Source organism: Xenopus laevis, chromosome 1L, assembly GCF_017654675.1.
Source record: "Xenopus laevis strain J_2021 chromosome 1L, Xenopus_laevis_v10.1, whole genome shotgun sequence".
NCBI lineage: Eukaryota > Metazoa > Chordata > Amphibia > Anura > Pipidae > Xenopus > Xenopus laevis.
The window spans coordinates 171671280-171689194 of NC_054371.1; the positions used below are offsets into that span (position 1 = coordinate 171671280).

General features: G+C 39.7%; 1 protein-coding gene across 1 annotated transcript in view; it reads right to left on the reverse strand.

Moving 5' to 3' along the window:
* Positions 1 to 1505: 1505 nt before the first annotated feature.
* LOC108716375 (piwi-like protein 1) overlaps positions 1506 to 17915 on the reverse strand; it is a 101506-nt gene continuing 85096 nt past the window's right edge. Inside the window, exons 17-21 of the mRNA XM_018262473.2 lie at positions 17715 to 17785; positions 15391 to 15544; positions 5671 to 5796; positions 3137 to 3284; positions 1506 to 3057 (exon numbers count right to left, since the gene is read on the reverse strand). Of these exons, the coding sequence (XP_018117962.1) occupies positions 2941 to 3057; positions 3137 to 3284; positions 5671 to 5796; positions 15391 to 15544; positions 17715 to 17785 (616 nt within the window). The 3' untranslated portion in view covers positions 1506 to 2940. The remainder of the gene's footprint in view (positions 3058 to 3136; positions 3285 to 5670; positions 5797 to 15390; positions 15545 to 17714; positions 17786 to 17915) is intronic.

Genomic DNA, 17915 nt, shown 5'->3' on the forward strand with positions numbered 1-17915 from the left:
TGAGAAGGGTGTGTCCTTTCAAGAAATCCAGAGTTCCACCTTGGGACCTTACGATTGTCTTACGAGCCTTAATGTCTTCACCTTTTGAGCCTTTGCGGAAAGCCTCGGACTGGCATGCGACGTTGAAAGTCCTGTTTCTGGTCGCTATTACCTCAGCTTGCAGGGTTGGTGAGATTTCTGCTTTGTCAGCAAAAGAGCCAGACACAGTTGTCTATCCGGACAAAGTGATTATGAGACCATCTTTTGAGTTTCTTCCAAAAGTAATCTCCCAATTTCATGCCGATTTGGAAATTACACTACCTTCTTTCTGCCCGTCTCCAAAGTCTAACAAGGAGCGAGAATGGCATACTTTGGACTTGGTGAGGGCCGTTTCGCATTATCTGACGCGAACGAAGGATTGGCGAAAATCTGACAAGTTATTCCTGATTCCGAGGGGCCCTAGAAAGGGTATGGCACCAGCTAAATCTACGATTGACCGCTGGTTTGTCTCCTGCATTGCTCTAGCTTATCGGTTGACAGGCAATGAGATTCCTAAGGACCTGAGGGCTCACTCTACAAGAGCCATGGCTACTTCCTGGGCGGCGGAAGCCAAGGCCCCGCCAGACCTCATCTGCAAGGCTGCGAGGTGGACATCTTCTTGTACCTTCATTCGTCATTACAGACTGAATGTGATGTTGTCTCAAGATGCAAAGTTTGGAAGAAAGATTTTGCAATCTGTTGTTCATGCTAAATAAAGTTTTTTGGTTGATCGATAATGGTCCCTCCCTTCTTTAAGCTTGGGGAAATCCCATGTTGGTGAATTGTCTGCCATGGGTGACTTGGGAAATATAGAAATTTTTTCATACTCACCGTAATTTCTATTTCCAAGTCACTTCCATGGCAGCATTCACCAACTTCCCTCCCTTCTTCTGGAGCTTGTTACTAGACGAGGATTGCTGGGAGGAGCAAGGTATTTATACCGATCGTTAACTCTTTCCTGTCCAGTGACCTGATAGGCGGGATTAACCCATGTTGGTGAATGCTGCCATGGAAGTGACTTGGAAATAGAAATTACGGTGAGTATGAAAAAATTTCTATATTTTGAGTTTTTCTTAAATTGTGTTGGGTTTATTCAAAGTAGAAAATACCTCTAAAACATTAAATTTGATAAATAAGCCTAACAGTTATCTGAAATGTCTAGAGCTTATAGGTATGAGTAGTCTTGAAAACACTTTCCTGCCATATTGTCGAAACAAGCATTGAAACATCATCAGCACCAAAATCCTCTTGGTGTCTTGGGCTGAAACAGGGGACTCGGGTTGCAGAAACACAACTAAGCTGATGCCTGTGGATTGGCTCAGGCCGAGATTTAGCCCATGTGCCATTAGATTAAGCTCTTTTAGCACACTGAGTGAGGTGAATAAGAATTCACCTTTTTGAGTTAACAGTCACCTATACATTAACATTATTATTTCATATTTGATCATAGAAGAAAAACATTAAAATGAACAAAATCTTTGTCACTGTTAATGATTTAAGAAACCAAGCTTTATTGCTAACATTTACACATAAATGCCATCAATACACAAGTAATACCACTTTCAGCATTCACAAAAATAACAATATTTATTAGCTTAACTCTTATAATAAATAGCGAAAAGCAAATACAGGTTTTCTCTGGAAGTAAATGGAATCTAAAAACCACATCACCAGAGAAACTTCTTAAACCTAAAATCGCTATTACTTTTCCAGGCTTATACACAATACTAAAACTGTATGTTTTGCCATCTATGTATCTAATTAAATCCTTTCCAAAAGCTTTTATTTATTTAAAGCTGAGCCCCCAACAATTATTTAGAGATCAATAGCTATGTAGTTTTATTCTGCTCCTTGCATTTCCAAGCTTAGTTCAGGGATTTAAATGCTTCTCTAGTATATTTGCAATAGAACAGAGGATTCCAAAAGTACAGATATAAGCCAACAACACGTTTACATTAAGTAAGCAATGGCCCCATATCTGTCCATCAATTCCCTGTTTTTACAGGAAATCGGGCCCCAACTGGGACATTTTATTTAAGCTACATAGCATGAATACAGCTTTGCTTTCTGGAACTTCTACAGTTAGTTTGTGTTGTGCTGTTGCTATTATATTAAATTCTGGAGGGCTTAACTATTAGGCTTTGAACATATTTTCTGAATGCAAGAACTGAAGATGCACGTTTCCTTTTTCTAACTGTGCATGGGAATTCAAATCACTGCTAAGGTGAGTAAATAATGTATGAGTTACATTCAATTGTAATATTAACTTTATATATTGAAGATTAGTGCTGTTATAAATAATCAAAGGCAACTAACTTAGTAAATTAAATTTTTTTTACTTTGTCATATTTACTCTTCTAGTAAAGCTTGATGTTGTTGCTGTTTGGAATGAATAAGATAACTGATATATTGACAGTTCATCATGCTGATAACCTCTCAGCACGTATAACTGGAATGAGTTCAAATGAAAGAAATGTCACAAAGTGTTAGGCTTAATTTTGCTTTGTAAATACAAAAACAACAAGCAATAAAACATATACACTTTATAAAGCAGCAATCCACTGGAATTAATGTAAGATAAATATCCAAAGCAAAATCTTTTTTTTCTCCATTGGCTGCAAAATGGAAAACAAGGGCAGGTTTCATGCAATTAACAATGCATTTTTTAGGTCATCAGTAAATTACTTGCACAAATAATGCAGAAATGCTTACATATCTACTACTGTAAATTTAAACTAAACAAAATTCACAAATTTTTCCACAAATAATGCAAAAAAAATTCTACACATCGTCTCCTGGTACACACATTTAAAACTAACCAACACTGTAGTAATTTTGTATTTTAATATTTCTCAATTCTAAGTAGAGTAATTTTAAGCAGACTGAAGTGGCAAAACACTCAATCGTCTTTCCTCATAAAATTTAGAGATAGTACAGACGGTCTGAGAGTGCAAGATGTGGTTCTCTGTGGATGCTCTGACCCACCAAAAATGCTAATTTGTGGGCATACTGACACGGAGCTGGCACTCTGATTACACCCTAAAAACAAACATAAAAATCTGTTAAAAAAACATCTGAGTGAAAAAGAATAATCATTACAATAAACAAAGATACATACTGGCCAGTTGTAGTAAAGATGGCAAAGTTTGTAAGTCAGTCTTTGCATATAATCTGGTTTCAGTGCACTGTTGTCATACACAACATTGTAGTGAGTTGGAGACACAGTTCCTACTCTCACAGACTGGCTGACTATGAAGAAGTCATACCTATAGTTTAGAAAAACAACAAACAAACATTAAACTGTAGATACAAGCTTGGTGTTATTTAGCACTGTTATACAGTCACATCATACTACATTTTATCTCAGCTACTTTTAACAGGAAAAAAAATTAAAACACAATGAATAGCTTTATAGGAAAAACACTATTTCCTCAAAATGTGCATCTGAGTTGTTATAAAGGGCTTTGCCATAACCAAGAGACAATACCTGCTATTTTGTCTATGCATCTTTCCCTGGAGAAAAGTTTCATGAGCAAAACATTGCTCCAAAATTTAAAATAAGACTTATATCATAGAAAAACAATATTTTATTTTAATACACAAAAGCCATGAATATCTTGTAAATGATATCCTTAAACGGTGACTAGTGATGTCATCAGAATATAAATGGTGAGTAGTGATGTCATTTGAACAATACTCACTGAAACTTGTGTATTATAAATAAAGTACCCCCTGTTGCAAAATATGAGGATATTAAAAGTTACCTCTGAGCTTTATATGTCATGAAACTCCTCGGTAACTTATAATATCCTTATGATTTACAAGAGGGGGTACTTTTGCCACTATACATTCACTATAAATCTAAGTTTTATTGCACATACAAAACATTCAATTCCATTCCTTTTCAGGTGTGAACATTTTCCTGGTTTTAATTTCTCTGCCATTGCTGAGAATGTTACTAGTACGTCTGGCTAATTCAGACATGTTTGCATTTCCACTGTCTTACTAAACAGGCCAATTCACCACCCCTAGGGTCACCATTGAACTTATAAGTTCAGGGGGGCATGAAAAACCAAAACATCTACAAATGGATCATCAAAGTAGTGAAGATAAGTGCAAGCCACTTAAAGGACATGTAAAACCCTGCATTTTCCTACCCTGTAGGAAACATATCTTCCCCAACCAAACGTCATCATTTGTACTGCATATATTCCTACATTAGCCAGCACCATCACATTTTCCTAAAACAAATAGCAGCTTTCATCTGGCACCCATTTTCCCTTTCACACATCAGTGACGTTTACATCAACAAACATCACATGACTGCAAAGACCCTTATTCAATGTTAAGTTCCTGCAATCAAGAATGCTGGCTTACACAGAAAGAGCTTTGATAAAAGGCCTGCTTGGATTGGAATGGTTAAGCTAAGTTCAAGAAAGGAGGCAAGGAGAAAAAAATAGGAGCAGTGACCTAAACCAGAGTTTCTACGGAACCAGCAATAACATCTCTTTATTGGCTGCTAGACTGGTGTGGGCATGCTTAGTAATCTGAGCTGAGACGATTCACAGGTTGGAAGTGAGTATGCTCAGTAGTCAACAGCCAAAGCAAATTTCCAAGAGAGGGGACTGAGTCGATTAGAGAAAAAGAAGGAATCTAAGTGATTAAGTGGATGTTACAGCCTAACCAGAATAGCAGGCAGTGTTGGACTGGAATGCCAGGGGCCCACTAAAAAACTTTAGATGGTGGGCCCACCAGTAAACCGTGACCATGGCCCCACTTTCCAAACTATTATTCCTCCTCTCTGCAGTCAACCTCTTTTTTTCTCCTAGTCTTTTATATCTACTTACTATACTTTATTCTTCCATTAAGCCTCTTTTTTTACCATAAAGGAATAGGGAATAACCATGAAATAGGTTAAATGGTTATAATCAAGAGGGCCCACTGACACTGAGTTTTCCTGGTATCGCGGTGGGCCAGTCCGACACTGATAGCAGGTGTTTAAAGATCTCAGATTTAATTTTTTACAAAGTTTACATGCCCTTTAAATTGATGGCAGCAAACTTAGTGTTTATAGGCTATCAAGGTAGTCAGGGAAGGGTTTTTGCTAGAATTTTCAAAATGTGAGTGCAGTCATACAGTGCACTGCAAATGAATGCCCTACACAACAAAGCAGACTGTAATGCGGATTATTTGTTTTGTCAGAAACAATATTGACTTTTACTCCATAGTCACTTTTGGACCATAAGACTCTTAGTTTGATTTTCACCAGAGGTGTACCTTTCTGTCTGAAAAAGTATATTAATATTTGTAGGACACTAACAAATGTAAGGGAAAGTGTTCATATTCACATTTTAGCTTCCTTAGCATTCTGAGGGGCAAATTTACTAAGGATTGAACATCGAGGGTTAATAAGACAAAAGTGGGCAATAAAGCCCTTCCAAATTTTAGAACATTCTCCATGAATTAGATGCAATAGTCAACTGTATAATTTCAACTACATGAACTCTTATATGCTATACATAGGGATCGCCCATCTCCGAGCTCATTACTTCTTAGTCTTGCTCTATGCCTTACTTTCCTTCTACTCTCTGCTCTAGTTTGTTTGCATTAAATTGAAAAATCAATAAAGAAAAAATACTGTAAACTACTTACCATTCAGGTCTTGTGATTTCCACATCCACAATGGTGCCTGGAGGAGGGTTCTGCAGTCTATTACCAAAATGTGCAAAGAATCTTGCATTGACTCGTTTCTTTACAACAATAACAGTCAGTTTTGGGCTGAAAGAAAAAAAGTTCTCGATTATTCCTCTGTATTTCAAAGCCAAAATAATAAAACAAAGCCGTCATAAAATGATTCGTTCAGATATTGAAAACACCTTTAGTCCAAGTATTCAGATTGTAGTTAAAAACATTTCTCCAAGTGATACATTCATAAAATCTAAGATGAGTATAGTTGGGGGTCAAACAAAATGTTGGAGAGTGGTGAGAAGGTTGCTGATAACCATGGGAATTGTTGGTTATTTTACACACTTTAGATATGCCTGTGGTGATAATAAACAAGCAGCTAGAAACAGACACAGGATTGTAGGAGGCAACTATATCTAGTATTGGATAACTTAAACCCCACAAAAAAGTTATGGGCACATTAATTTCAACACTTGTGGGTTAAGGTTTGTCCAAATTATGTATAAAGTCTGGATTAATTAGAATCCGGGATTTGATGCATCATAGCGTGTTCCATCACTTGATGTATATTTTGATAAATGGTCCCCTAAGTTTGTCCAGTGGGCCTGTGCTCTTTTTAGTAAAAATATTCATCAACCTAGGAAAAATGTAGTGCAAAGCTGCCATGTTTCTTACCTTCCTCATGTGTCCCCCAGCAAACTGTTCAGTAATAAAATTTGCAGATTTTACTCTACTGCGAATGCAAGTCTCATTCTGCGCTAGGGATTTGTGACACTAACTACATTTTTCCCTTAGCGGTGAATGTTTTTTTTCATGTTTCATTCAGCCCATTTTAGACAAATAATTTCTATTTTTAATAATTAAAATTTCTTTAGTTTTAAGATGTAGTACCGTGTAAGCAGTTGAAAAAATGCAGAAAATGTAAAGTTTGGTGATACGTTTTATTGGCTAAAATTAATAAGTATCAATTGCAAGCTTTCAAAGCACACAGGCCCTTCGTCAGGCAAAAGCTGAAAAAGGCACATTATATATAATGTTAGATCACTGAAAAAGGGGTTATGGACAATAAATTAGAAAGTTACAGATAGACAAAGATAAATTGTAGAGATAATAAAAGTAATTAAGGTGGGTTGTAAATAGTCCAGGGGTCTGGATTCAGTCATGTCACATAGTTTGAACTAGACAAGACAGAATGGGGCAAGGTTAACACAACAGTGCAAATTAGGAATTGGACAAGAAAAAAGTAAAGATACAGGTAAGGGTTACACTGGGTTGGATAACATATGGAACCAGAACTTATCTACTTCACATTTCCTTACCAGACTGTAACAAATAAACTACAAATAGGAATTGTACAAAGGATATAGGCCCGGAATGACAGACAGGCAAATAAAGAGAGCAGTTTCCATACCCAGGGAAAACCTCCTCAAATAAAAACAGACAGACAACAATAACCCCCCCTGGTTGTTACCTATAACCAGCATCTGGAGTCCCTACGCAAAAGCATAATGGAACTAAAGCCAATACTACTTAATGACAAGAGGCTGCACAATATAATTCCAGAACCTCCACTCCTAGCATGCAGACAGCCCCCCAATCTAAAAGAAATTATTGCATGTAGCGCTCTACAAGGCCCTGCAAATAAGGTGTGAAACCTCTGCACACATACACGCAGTAGACCAGGTACCAATACAGCACCGTCAACAGGAACACCAGATAAAGGATTCATTTACCTGTAAATCAGACAATGTGGTATACCTAATAATGTGTTTGAAATGCCCCACTACAGTACTCTATGTGGGAGAAACAGGATAAACACTGCGCCAACGGATGAACGCCCACAGGTTTAACATCAAGCATGGCAACACAGATGCAATACCCAAAACATCAAAAATGTTCGGGTCACAGTTTTAAAGGGTAACTTCAAGACACGGGAGCTAAAGGATTCAAACTCATAAAAAAAACCCTAGAATGTGGCCTGAACATAGAAAGTTTTATGTCCAGATATGACAAACTTAGGGATTTGACACCTAGAAAAAAACAGCTAAGGGCAATCTACACTTAAGTTGACCATCTCACAACAAAGTGCTGACTGTACTAGTGTGTGCTTCCTTGACTAAAGATAAAGTATTGTCTTATCTTTACAGGTCACAATTCCTATTTGTAGTTTATTTGTTACAGTCTGGTAAGGACATGTGAAGTGGATAAGTTCTGGTTCCATATGTTATCCCACCCAGTGTAACCCTTACCTGTTATCTTCACTTTTTTCGTGTCCAATTTCTAATTGTGCACTGTTGTGTTAACCTTTCCCTATTCTGTCTTGGTCTAGTTCAAACTACCGTATATACTCGAGTATAAGCCGAGTTTTTCAGCCCCCAAAATATGCTGAAAAACTCTACCACGGCTTATACTCGGGTCAATCGCAAAAATGGTCGCCGGCGCCTAAGAATAGTCGCCGGCGCCTAAGAATAGTCGCCAGCGTCCAAGAATAGTCTCCAAGAATATTCGCCGGCGTCCAAGAATGGTCGCCGGCATCCAAAAACGAGACGCCGGCACCTCCAATGGGAGCAGAAACCCTCAATTTTTTGATTGAAACTTACCAGAAGCTGCTGCATTTCTCACCCTCGGCTTATACTCGAGTCAATAAGCTTTCCCAGTTTTTGGAGGTAAAATTAGGTACCTCGGCTTATACTTGGGACGGCTTATACTCGAGTATATACGGTATGTGACATGACTGAATCCAGACCCCTGGACTATTTACAACCCACCCTATTTACTTTTATTATTATTAACATGTATTTATATAGCGCCAACATATTGCGTAGCACTGTAAAGTAAGTGTGATTATACAACTAAATCACATGAATTATATACATAGAACATACGGAGTTACATACATCACAATCAATTATCTTTAAAAGTTATCTGTCTATCTGTAACTTTCTAATTTATTGTCCATAAAACCTTTTTCAGTGTTCTAACAATATATATATAATGTGCCTTTTTAAGCTTTCATTTGTATTTTGCCTGAGGAAGGGGCCCTGTGTGCTTCAAAAGCTTGCAATTGTTACTTATTCATTTAGCCAATAAAAGGTATCACCAAACTTTACATTTTCTATAATTTCTCTGTAATACTAAAGAGATTTTTTATCTTTAGTTTAACTTAGTATTATACAATGATATTCTGAGACTATTGGCATATATTTTTAATTTTTATGGCTTTTCAGTTATTTTTGTAATATGACAGGAGATATCTGATTGCTAGTGTCTTGTTTCCCTTACTAGTGGCTTGAATGAGAGACTGGAATATGAACAGGAACTGAATAGAAATATAAGCAATTAATAAATTGTTGTACAGAGCTAACTTTTTTTGGGTACTGGATTCAATGACCCCCATTTGAAAGCTGGAAAGATGTAGAAGACAAATAATTCAAAACCTATTAAAAAATTATTACAAGCAATTGCAAAGTTGCTAGCAATAGGACATTCTATAAATTACTAAAAGTTAACTTAAATGTGAACCACCCTTTTAAACAGTACTTTGTACTTGACAATAAACTATAAATCCAGATAATCCTGTTAGGTTTCTTTTGCATGTTTACATTTTTCTTAATAGACTTAAGGTATTATAATTGCAATTATGAAAGGACTCCTTTTCTGGAAACCCCCTTGGTCCCTAGCATCATGAATATATACAGTAAGAGGTTGAAAAGGGGGATTTTTGGACATTTCCGTAAAATCCTTTTTTTCGTAGACTTGGGACTGTCAGTACAGAAACTAGGGGGTTATGTACTCCTTAGTTTCTGGAGGCAGGACAGAATAATTGGCACTCCTCCCTTCTATATAATGTTGAAAATCACCTCCCCGATCCAGTTTGGGTAGCACTCTGTCCAAGGTGGAGGTACAAACAGATAGAACAAGAAGAACATACCGTATATACTCGAGTATAAGCCGACCCGAGTATAAGCCGAGGTACCTAATTTTACCTACGAAAACTGGGAAAACGTATTGACTCTAGTATAAGCCTAGACACAACTACAGCCGTCTCCCAGCAGCGCACATTCTGTCAAAGCGACCCCCCCAGCGATCAACCGGACTTCTTTGCAAAGTTGATGGTGACAGAGAATTGCCAAACGGATTACTGTGTGCATTGTCCCACTGTCCCACAACCATGTGCAGAGGGTGCTGTTTGATATTGCCATCACTGTTAATCTTTCGTATAACCAACAGAGGGCGCTGTGTGATATTGCAGTCACTGTTATTCTTTCATATAACCAACAGAGGGCGCTGTGTGATATTGCAGTCACTGTTAATCTTTCATATAACCAACAGAGGGCACTGTGTGATATTGCAGTCACTGTTATTCTTCCATATAACCAACAGATGGCGCTGTGTGATATTGCAGTCACTGTTATTCTTTCATATAACCAACAGAGGGCGCACTGTTATTCTTTCATATAACCAACAGAGGGTGCTGTGTGATATTGCAGTCACTGTTATTCTTTAATATAACCAACAGAGGGCGCACTGTTATTCTTTCATACAACCAACAGATGGTGCTGTGTGATATTGCAGTCACTGTTATTCTTTCATATAACCAACAGAGGGCGCACTGTTATTCTTTCATACAACCAACAGATGGCGCTGTGTGATATTGCAGTCACTGTTATTCTTTCATATAACCAACAGATTTTCAGCTGTGTGATATTGCAGTCACTGTTATTCTTTCATATAACCAACAGATGGCGCTGTGTGATATTGCAGTCACTGTTATTCTTTCATATAACCAACAGAGGGCGCACTGTTATTCTTTCATATAACCAACAGAGGGCATTGTGGGATATTGCAGTCTCTCCCCAAGTGTACTGTTGGTATAGGAATGATTAAAAGTGGCTGCAATCTCAGCTACGCGGGCCCGCTGACCCGAGTATAAGCCGAGGTAAGACTTTTTCAGCACATTTTGGATGCTGAAAAACTCGGCTTGTACTCGGGTATATACGGTAACAACAATAATCCTAGCATAACTGAACTGAAGGGCAGGGTTTACTGCACTGACAGTCCAGGCCTACGAGAAAAGGATTTCCCAGTAAGTCCAAAATCCCCTTTTCTGAAGGACAGCCTTTCCTATCTGTGCATGCACTAGGGGGAAGTCCAAAAGCAGCCCCCTTGAAGAGTGGGTCTCACAGCAGCCTGTAGGACCTTATGTCCAAAGGCTGCTGGGGCAGAGTGGAAGACTTGTAGTCTGTAGAATCTAATGAAGGTGGAGAGTGAGGCCCAGGTGGCGACCTTGCAAATCTGCTCTGGGGTAGCTGCGTTCACCGACACCCAGGAAGCACTCATGGCCCTGGTAGAGTGCGCCTTTACTTGGAATGGTGGTGCAAGCTGTTTACGTTGGTAAGAGAAATTAATGACCTCTAATAACAATCTATGGTTCTATTTGCGGCTGGCGATTTCCTCCCTGCACCACCGTATGACTAGAAAGGTGTCTGATTTTCTGATGGTTTTAGTTTGATATAGGTAGTATTTGACTGCAGGGATCACATCTAATGTATGTAGTGTTCTTTACCTAGTATTTGATGGACGAGGGCAAAGGAAAGGTAAAATAATCTCCTAGTTTATGTGGCATGATAAGGCCACCTTCGATAGGAAGGACGTTATCATCCTGAAAACTTCTCTATCATGGTGAATCACCAGCCAAGGTGTCTTGCATGATAGGACTGCTAGTTCTGAGACACATTCTGAGACACAGATTTTGGAAGTAGATGCTCTTCTGGCCTGTAAAAACATCTGTGTGGCTTGTGGGGAAAAGCCGCTCTCCTGCCATAAGGATATTTCAAGAGACATGCCATCAAATGTGGTACGGACAGATTGTCATACTTGATATTTGAATGGTATGATTTGCTTCTGTCTTTATCTTTCGCACTACCCATGGGAGGATGGCTAGTGGAGAAAAGGAGTATACCAGTCTAAATTTCCAAGGTATGAGTAAGGCTTCTATGAAAGAAGCTTTGGCATTCCATGACCTGGCACAATAGGTTGGTAGATATGTAGATATGCTGGCCTCCAATCGCAACTTCAAGGTACCAACCTTGAAGTTGCGATTGGAGGCCAGCATATCTACATCGGGCTCCCCCCGTGGTGCACAATTTGTTGGAAGACTTGAGGGTGTGATTATTCTCCCTGGTCGATTGTCTGGAGGCTGAGGTAGTCGGCCTCCCAGTTTTGGACACCCAAAGGAGAGCTGTGGCCACTTCTGACATTGCTTGGGCACTTTGTGTCCCTCCCTGTTTGTTTAGGTACGGCAACAACGTGGCGTTATTGGACTGGATGCGTAATAGCTGTTTCTTTAGGAGATGGTTCCATATTGTAATGGCTGTGATTTAGAGGATGTTGATTGGTAGTTGACCAAGTCCCCTAACAAGTCAGCGGTGAGAACAGTGCCCCCAGCCTGAGAGGCTGGCGTCTGTTGCGATAACATTCCAGGTGGGTAGGTCCTACAGCCTGCCCGTGACCAGGTTGTCTCTCTGAGTCCTCTGAGAAAAACTGTGATGGTTCTTGTTCCATAGGTTGAGAACGTGTCTCATGTGGAACTGTGCAAATGAAATTGCCTCCAGGGAGGAAACCATGAAGCCATGCTCTGATAGGGAATTTTGTTGCAATGCTTGTAATTCTGTTGCCTAGAAACTGGAGCTCCTGAGTCGTGTGAGGGAGCTCTTTTTGTGATTGATCAACCATCCATTTTGAGTCAAGGTGGTCACGCATAATCGGGTGTCTCTCACTGCCCGATAATAAGAATGTGCTCAAATGAGGAGGCATTCAAGAAATGGTGTGACTGCTGCTCCCATTCTCCTTAGGTGTGCTGCAATTAGGGACGAGTACCTTGATGAAGATGTGTGGGGCTGTGCAGAGCCAGAATGGTAGTGCCCAAAATTTAATTGTTTGGATGGATTTAATGGCTTGAGATTGAGGACCGGTAGGAGGGACTCCTATTTTTTCTTCACCAGGAACAGGTTTGAATAGAATCCCTGGTATCTGTGACTGATTGGGGCAGGGATGATTACGTTGCTCTGTAGAAGGGTGGTAATTGGTTGTCAGAGCTTGTAACTTGGGTACTGAAACGCTAACAGAATGATAGCAGAATGAGAATGTGATGAGATATCCGTCTCTGACAATGGTAAGGACCCGGGTCTTGTACATGTGTTTGCTAAATTGGGTTTGTCATGATGACCTGCCCCTCTGATTCCTGACTGGCCTGACTATAGGAGAAGTTGAGAAAGAAACTAAATGTTGTGTTGTGAGATGGCCAAGATCGTTGGCAATAGGGTCTAGAGGTATTCTCTTGTCTGGATTTTTATGCCAGTAGGTAAAAATATGCTCTTCCCCGTGCTGTCTGCGATAATCTGCTTCAGGTCTGGACCAAACAGGAAGTCTCCAGTGAATCTGAGTGGCAATAGCCTGACACCGTGTCTCCAGACCAGTGGCATAGCCATAGTTCCTTCCTAGCCAGCACTGTGCTGATGCTGGACTTCACTGCTAATCAGTGACAAAGGACCTGGGAGGTCCGAAACGTTGCCTTTATATGCTATGGGCTACACAATAAATCTGCACTTGAGCACTTATGCAAGACTAACAGTGTGCTGCTGGTAATTTCTTGGAGTATTGATGTGACCCTTCGACAGGATTGGGGTCTTCCGGTTCAGCACCTGGCACAACAACTGTGAGATGAGTTGGGAGGTGAGCGCTCCATATTTGTGATTGCTAATCAGACTATGTCCATTGATGTGTATGCCAGGAATGCAAAGGTCTGACTTAGTCTGCCTATCTCAGACACCAATTCTTTTTGGGTTAATGGTGGGTGCGTAATACGTTTTTGGTACCGTTCGGGCGAGGCCAGCTGATGCTATCGCTTGTCTTAAAGGGACACTGTCATGGGAAAACATGTTTTTTTAAAACACATCAGTTAATAGTGCTGCTCCAGCAGAATTCTGCACTGAAATCCATTTTTCAAAAGAGCAAACAGATTTTTTTATATTTAATTTTGAAATCTGACTGACATATTGTCAGTTTCCCAGCTGCCCCCAGTCATGTGACTTGTGCTCACCCCCGTAGCCTAAGAAAAGAACAATGGAAAGGTAACCAAATAGCAGCTCGCTAACACAAGATACAGTACCAGCTCCCTGGTAGATCTAAAAACAAGACTAAATAGTAAAAGCCAAGCCCCACTTAGACTAATTCAGTTACATTAAGTAGGAGAAATAACAGCCTGCCAGAAACTAGTTACATCCTAAAGTGCAGGCACAAGTCACGACTGGAGCTGATAAGGCAGAATCAGATTGTTGTAAATGTCTCTTTCTCCTATGTGGTTTGTCAGACTGTTTCATTGTGGACTGAATAGTGGATTTGATGGGTCAAGCAGGCCAGTTATTGGTAGGTGTACTGATGATGTGGAGGGAAGTACCTCCTCAGTGGGAGACAGTGTGACTGGCCCTGATGGTTGGTTCTGCGACTGTGTCATGTCTTGGTCATTGTTACATGTGTCTGAAGCTTCCTCAGGAGTCTCACTGTGTCCATGAGTCCTGTAATTCCTTGCAGTCAAAACAGGTATTTTTGTGTCGTGTGTTTGCAAATGTGACATTACAGTGTTTTTGTTATAGCTGACATTTTTTGCTGTGGACTTCTTTGCTGAAGGCTTCTTGTGTTTAGTTGGGACTGGATCAGGCAAATCTTTTTGAATATCTTGTAATGTTCTGGCCTTAGGGTTGCCGCCTTTTCTGAAAGGTTTTACCGTGCGGTGGGGGGCAGGAACAAAAGGGGCAGTCCGTGATGCAAATGGGGCAGAGCCACATACCATGCCGCAAAAAGGGGTGGCGACACATGGCAGAAGTCCTTAAAAAAGCTTAAGTTCTGTGTGAATTGGGGGCGGGCCAAGGGGTTTTTTCAAAGGGTATTACAAAATTACTGGCAGCTACATTGCCGTAAATTTGTAATACCTGCCCCAGCCTTGTAGCCCTCTGCAGGATGGGAGAATACAGTCAGTGCGGCTGTGATCTCTACTCTTGTCCTATTAAGCAGGACTGAGTAGTGCTAGGATGGCAGCCTTTGGAATCTGCCACGTGGTGTCTCTGGGCTCTCTGTGCATGAGATGCGTGACGGATGTGACATCAGGTCAAGCAGGCTCACGTCACTCCTTGCCATGTGGTGTCTCTTGAAAGGCCGCGTTAGGCTATGAGACGGTCCCGAGATGGGTGACAAATGATCTTTTCCATGTAGCTCGATCCTGCATGGTAGCTTTGCCACATATGGGCTAGTTCTCTTGCTTTCTTCTACCATTTGCCAAACTAATATTGAAGCTAGTGTCAGCCTAGTTGGATCCTTTTGCTGGCTAGGTGAGAACAAAGAGGGAATACACACTTGATCAGCCCTGGGAAGTAGCTCTGCATACCTCAAAGAAAATAAAAACTAAAAGCTAAATCTAATACTAACAGATAGTAAAAACAGTCCTCTACTCCGTGAGTGGATTGAAGAAAAACTGGATCAGGAAGGTGGCGTTCAACATTATATAGAAAGGAGAAGCGCCAATTATTCTTCTGTCATGCCTCCAGAGGTCAAGTTATAATTAATCCCCTAGTCTCTACACAAACAGGTTTCTTACATCTACAAAAGTATAACGAATGCAAATATTCAAACCTGTATTCTTTTGCAGCAGACCTTATACAATCCTGGAACTGCGGTATTTCATATTCAACCAATGTTTTCAACTGACCATCTCCTACTCCATCTCGGTAGATTATTATACGGTTAGGCAGAACTTTGTGGCAATCATACCAGGCTTTTAGGGCACCTGTAAGTAGTATTTGGTTAGCAGCAAAATATTAATATACACAAAGAGTAACACACAAAATTGGGCAGATTGTCTTTTTCCTCCACTTAAAAAAATCTTTTTTGACAAACGAACATTTTCTAGTCAAATGTTATGACGTGTGTCTTATCTTTTAAACTAATAATATGATAATGTTCAGATCAGGTGATAGTAGCCAACACTAAACTATAACCTGGTTATGTGTGGGCACATGCACAATTGAAAAGAATAAGCTCTAACTTGTTCCTATGTAGTGTAAAGCATAAAAAGGCCAGGAATGAATGATTTAACTACTATGTATAAAGGGCGCTTTGACTTCCTACAACTACAGAAGCCACAACATATATGCCGTTGGTAAAGAGAGAGTGCTGAATGTTCACAGGTGCCAGGGACTTTTTAACTACTGAGCAGAATCGACACCCAAGTGCTGCTGAGCTACCTCCAGTAGGATCAAACACTACGGGGCTGATTTGGGATTGCTTAAGCCTTTCAGTGTGAGCAATCATTAGGGAAATCCTGTGTTAAGAAAGTCACACAGGTCCATGGGACGCAACCCAGGTGCAATATGCCACAGATGTGGGACAGAAGGGGCAAATTTTCTACACACGGCCTGGTCCTGTCCATTGGTGGCCACATTTTTGGCTGAAGTTATAAATCTACTATCTGATAATTTAGACTTTCCCAAGCTGCTAACACCACAGTTGTGTATATTAGGGGTCTTAGATGATCTCATAACCACCAACCATGCCAGAAATAGGTACAGAACTCTACTATATTATGGTAGGAAAATAATAGCAATGGCGTGGATGGGATCTAGCCCCCCCCATGGTACATAACTGGATCAAACTGGTGACTCAGACCTTACCCCTTATTAAGCTCACCCTATTAGCCAGAAGTTTGCTTAAAAAATTTGAAAGAATTTGGAGCACATGGTGGGAGGCGGGACTAGGGAACTTTGGTACTCTACAGTGACCTGGAACACTGAATACTGGAGAGAGGTTATAAATTTATGTGGGCTCTAATATGGCTAACTCATGGTGTTAATAAATACAAGAGAGGTGTAGCCCTCCCTGTGGATAAACAGGCACCTATACAGTGCTTATGCTGATTGATATACCAACCAAAACATTGAATGAAGCACCACCTCAAAGTCCATGGTCTAAACATCTTGTAACGAATAAGATAATGGCATGTTTTTTGTGTTATGTGTATATGTTTCATATGTTTTAAAACAATAAAATTCTACCTATCAGGAAAAAAAGAAAGTTACGCAAAGATTTGTGGAAAAAAACAAGCTAGTTGGGGTATTTTTCCTAGAGCAGGCTTTCTTAAATAAGAAAGTTCTGAAGTCTTTTTTTAGTACAAAAGGATATGTGAATGCAAGTACAGCATCAATACAAACTTAATTCTGCATCCAGTTTAGCACTTTGAACTTGCAAATGAGCCCTTTGTATATTTTGGTGTCTAGCTAATCTCTGCATGTGTCGACTACTTTTATTACTATTATTAACAAGTATATAAAGCAAGAACACATTCGGCAGTGATGTACCTTAGTTAGCGACAAATGCAGAGCAGGGTATATGGTAACATATTGTGAGTTCTATATTAACAGTGATTTCAGATCTGGTAATTGGTTAAATATAAATACAGGTATATACGGAAAGGTCAACTCCCATAGGCTCCATTTTATCCAAATTTTTAAAAGTGATTTCCCTTTTCTCTGTAATAAAATAGTACCGTGCACTTGATCCAAACTAAGATATACATATTCCTTATTGGAAGCAAAAGCATTCTATTGGGTTTATTTAATGTTTATATGATTTTCTAGAAGACTTAAGACATAAAGATCAATATTAGGGAAGATCAGTTGTCGGGAAAACCCCAGGTCCCAAGCATTCTGAACAGCAGATCCACACCTGTATAAGCTAATACAACACATACAGATGTTCATTGAAGAGACTAAAGTGTATTCTTTGCTACTTCTTGACCAAGGAAATAAAAGGACTGTATTTTACTATTAGGGTGACACTTGGAAAGAGCTAAGAAGTATCTTTGATTTTCTTAGGACCATTAGGTGAGGCGGTACACTGATTTTTAAATTTCTACAGACCAAATGAAAACGTGTAAGAATTCTTGCCAATGTGGGTTTTACCATGCATGCAGACTTTAAGACCATCAACAATCTCTTGCTTCTGTGCCTGGAGAACGCAACGAGAAAACCACCTATAAGCATGAAATGAAAGGCAATAATAAAAGAAAAGGTTAGATTTGAAGACCAGATTAATTACTATATTGTTAAACATAATTGTTTTCTCTTATCCCACTTTTAACTTAATACCTTCACCTATCAAAA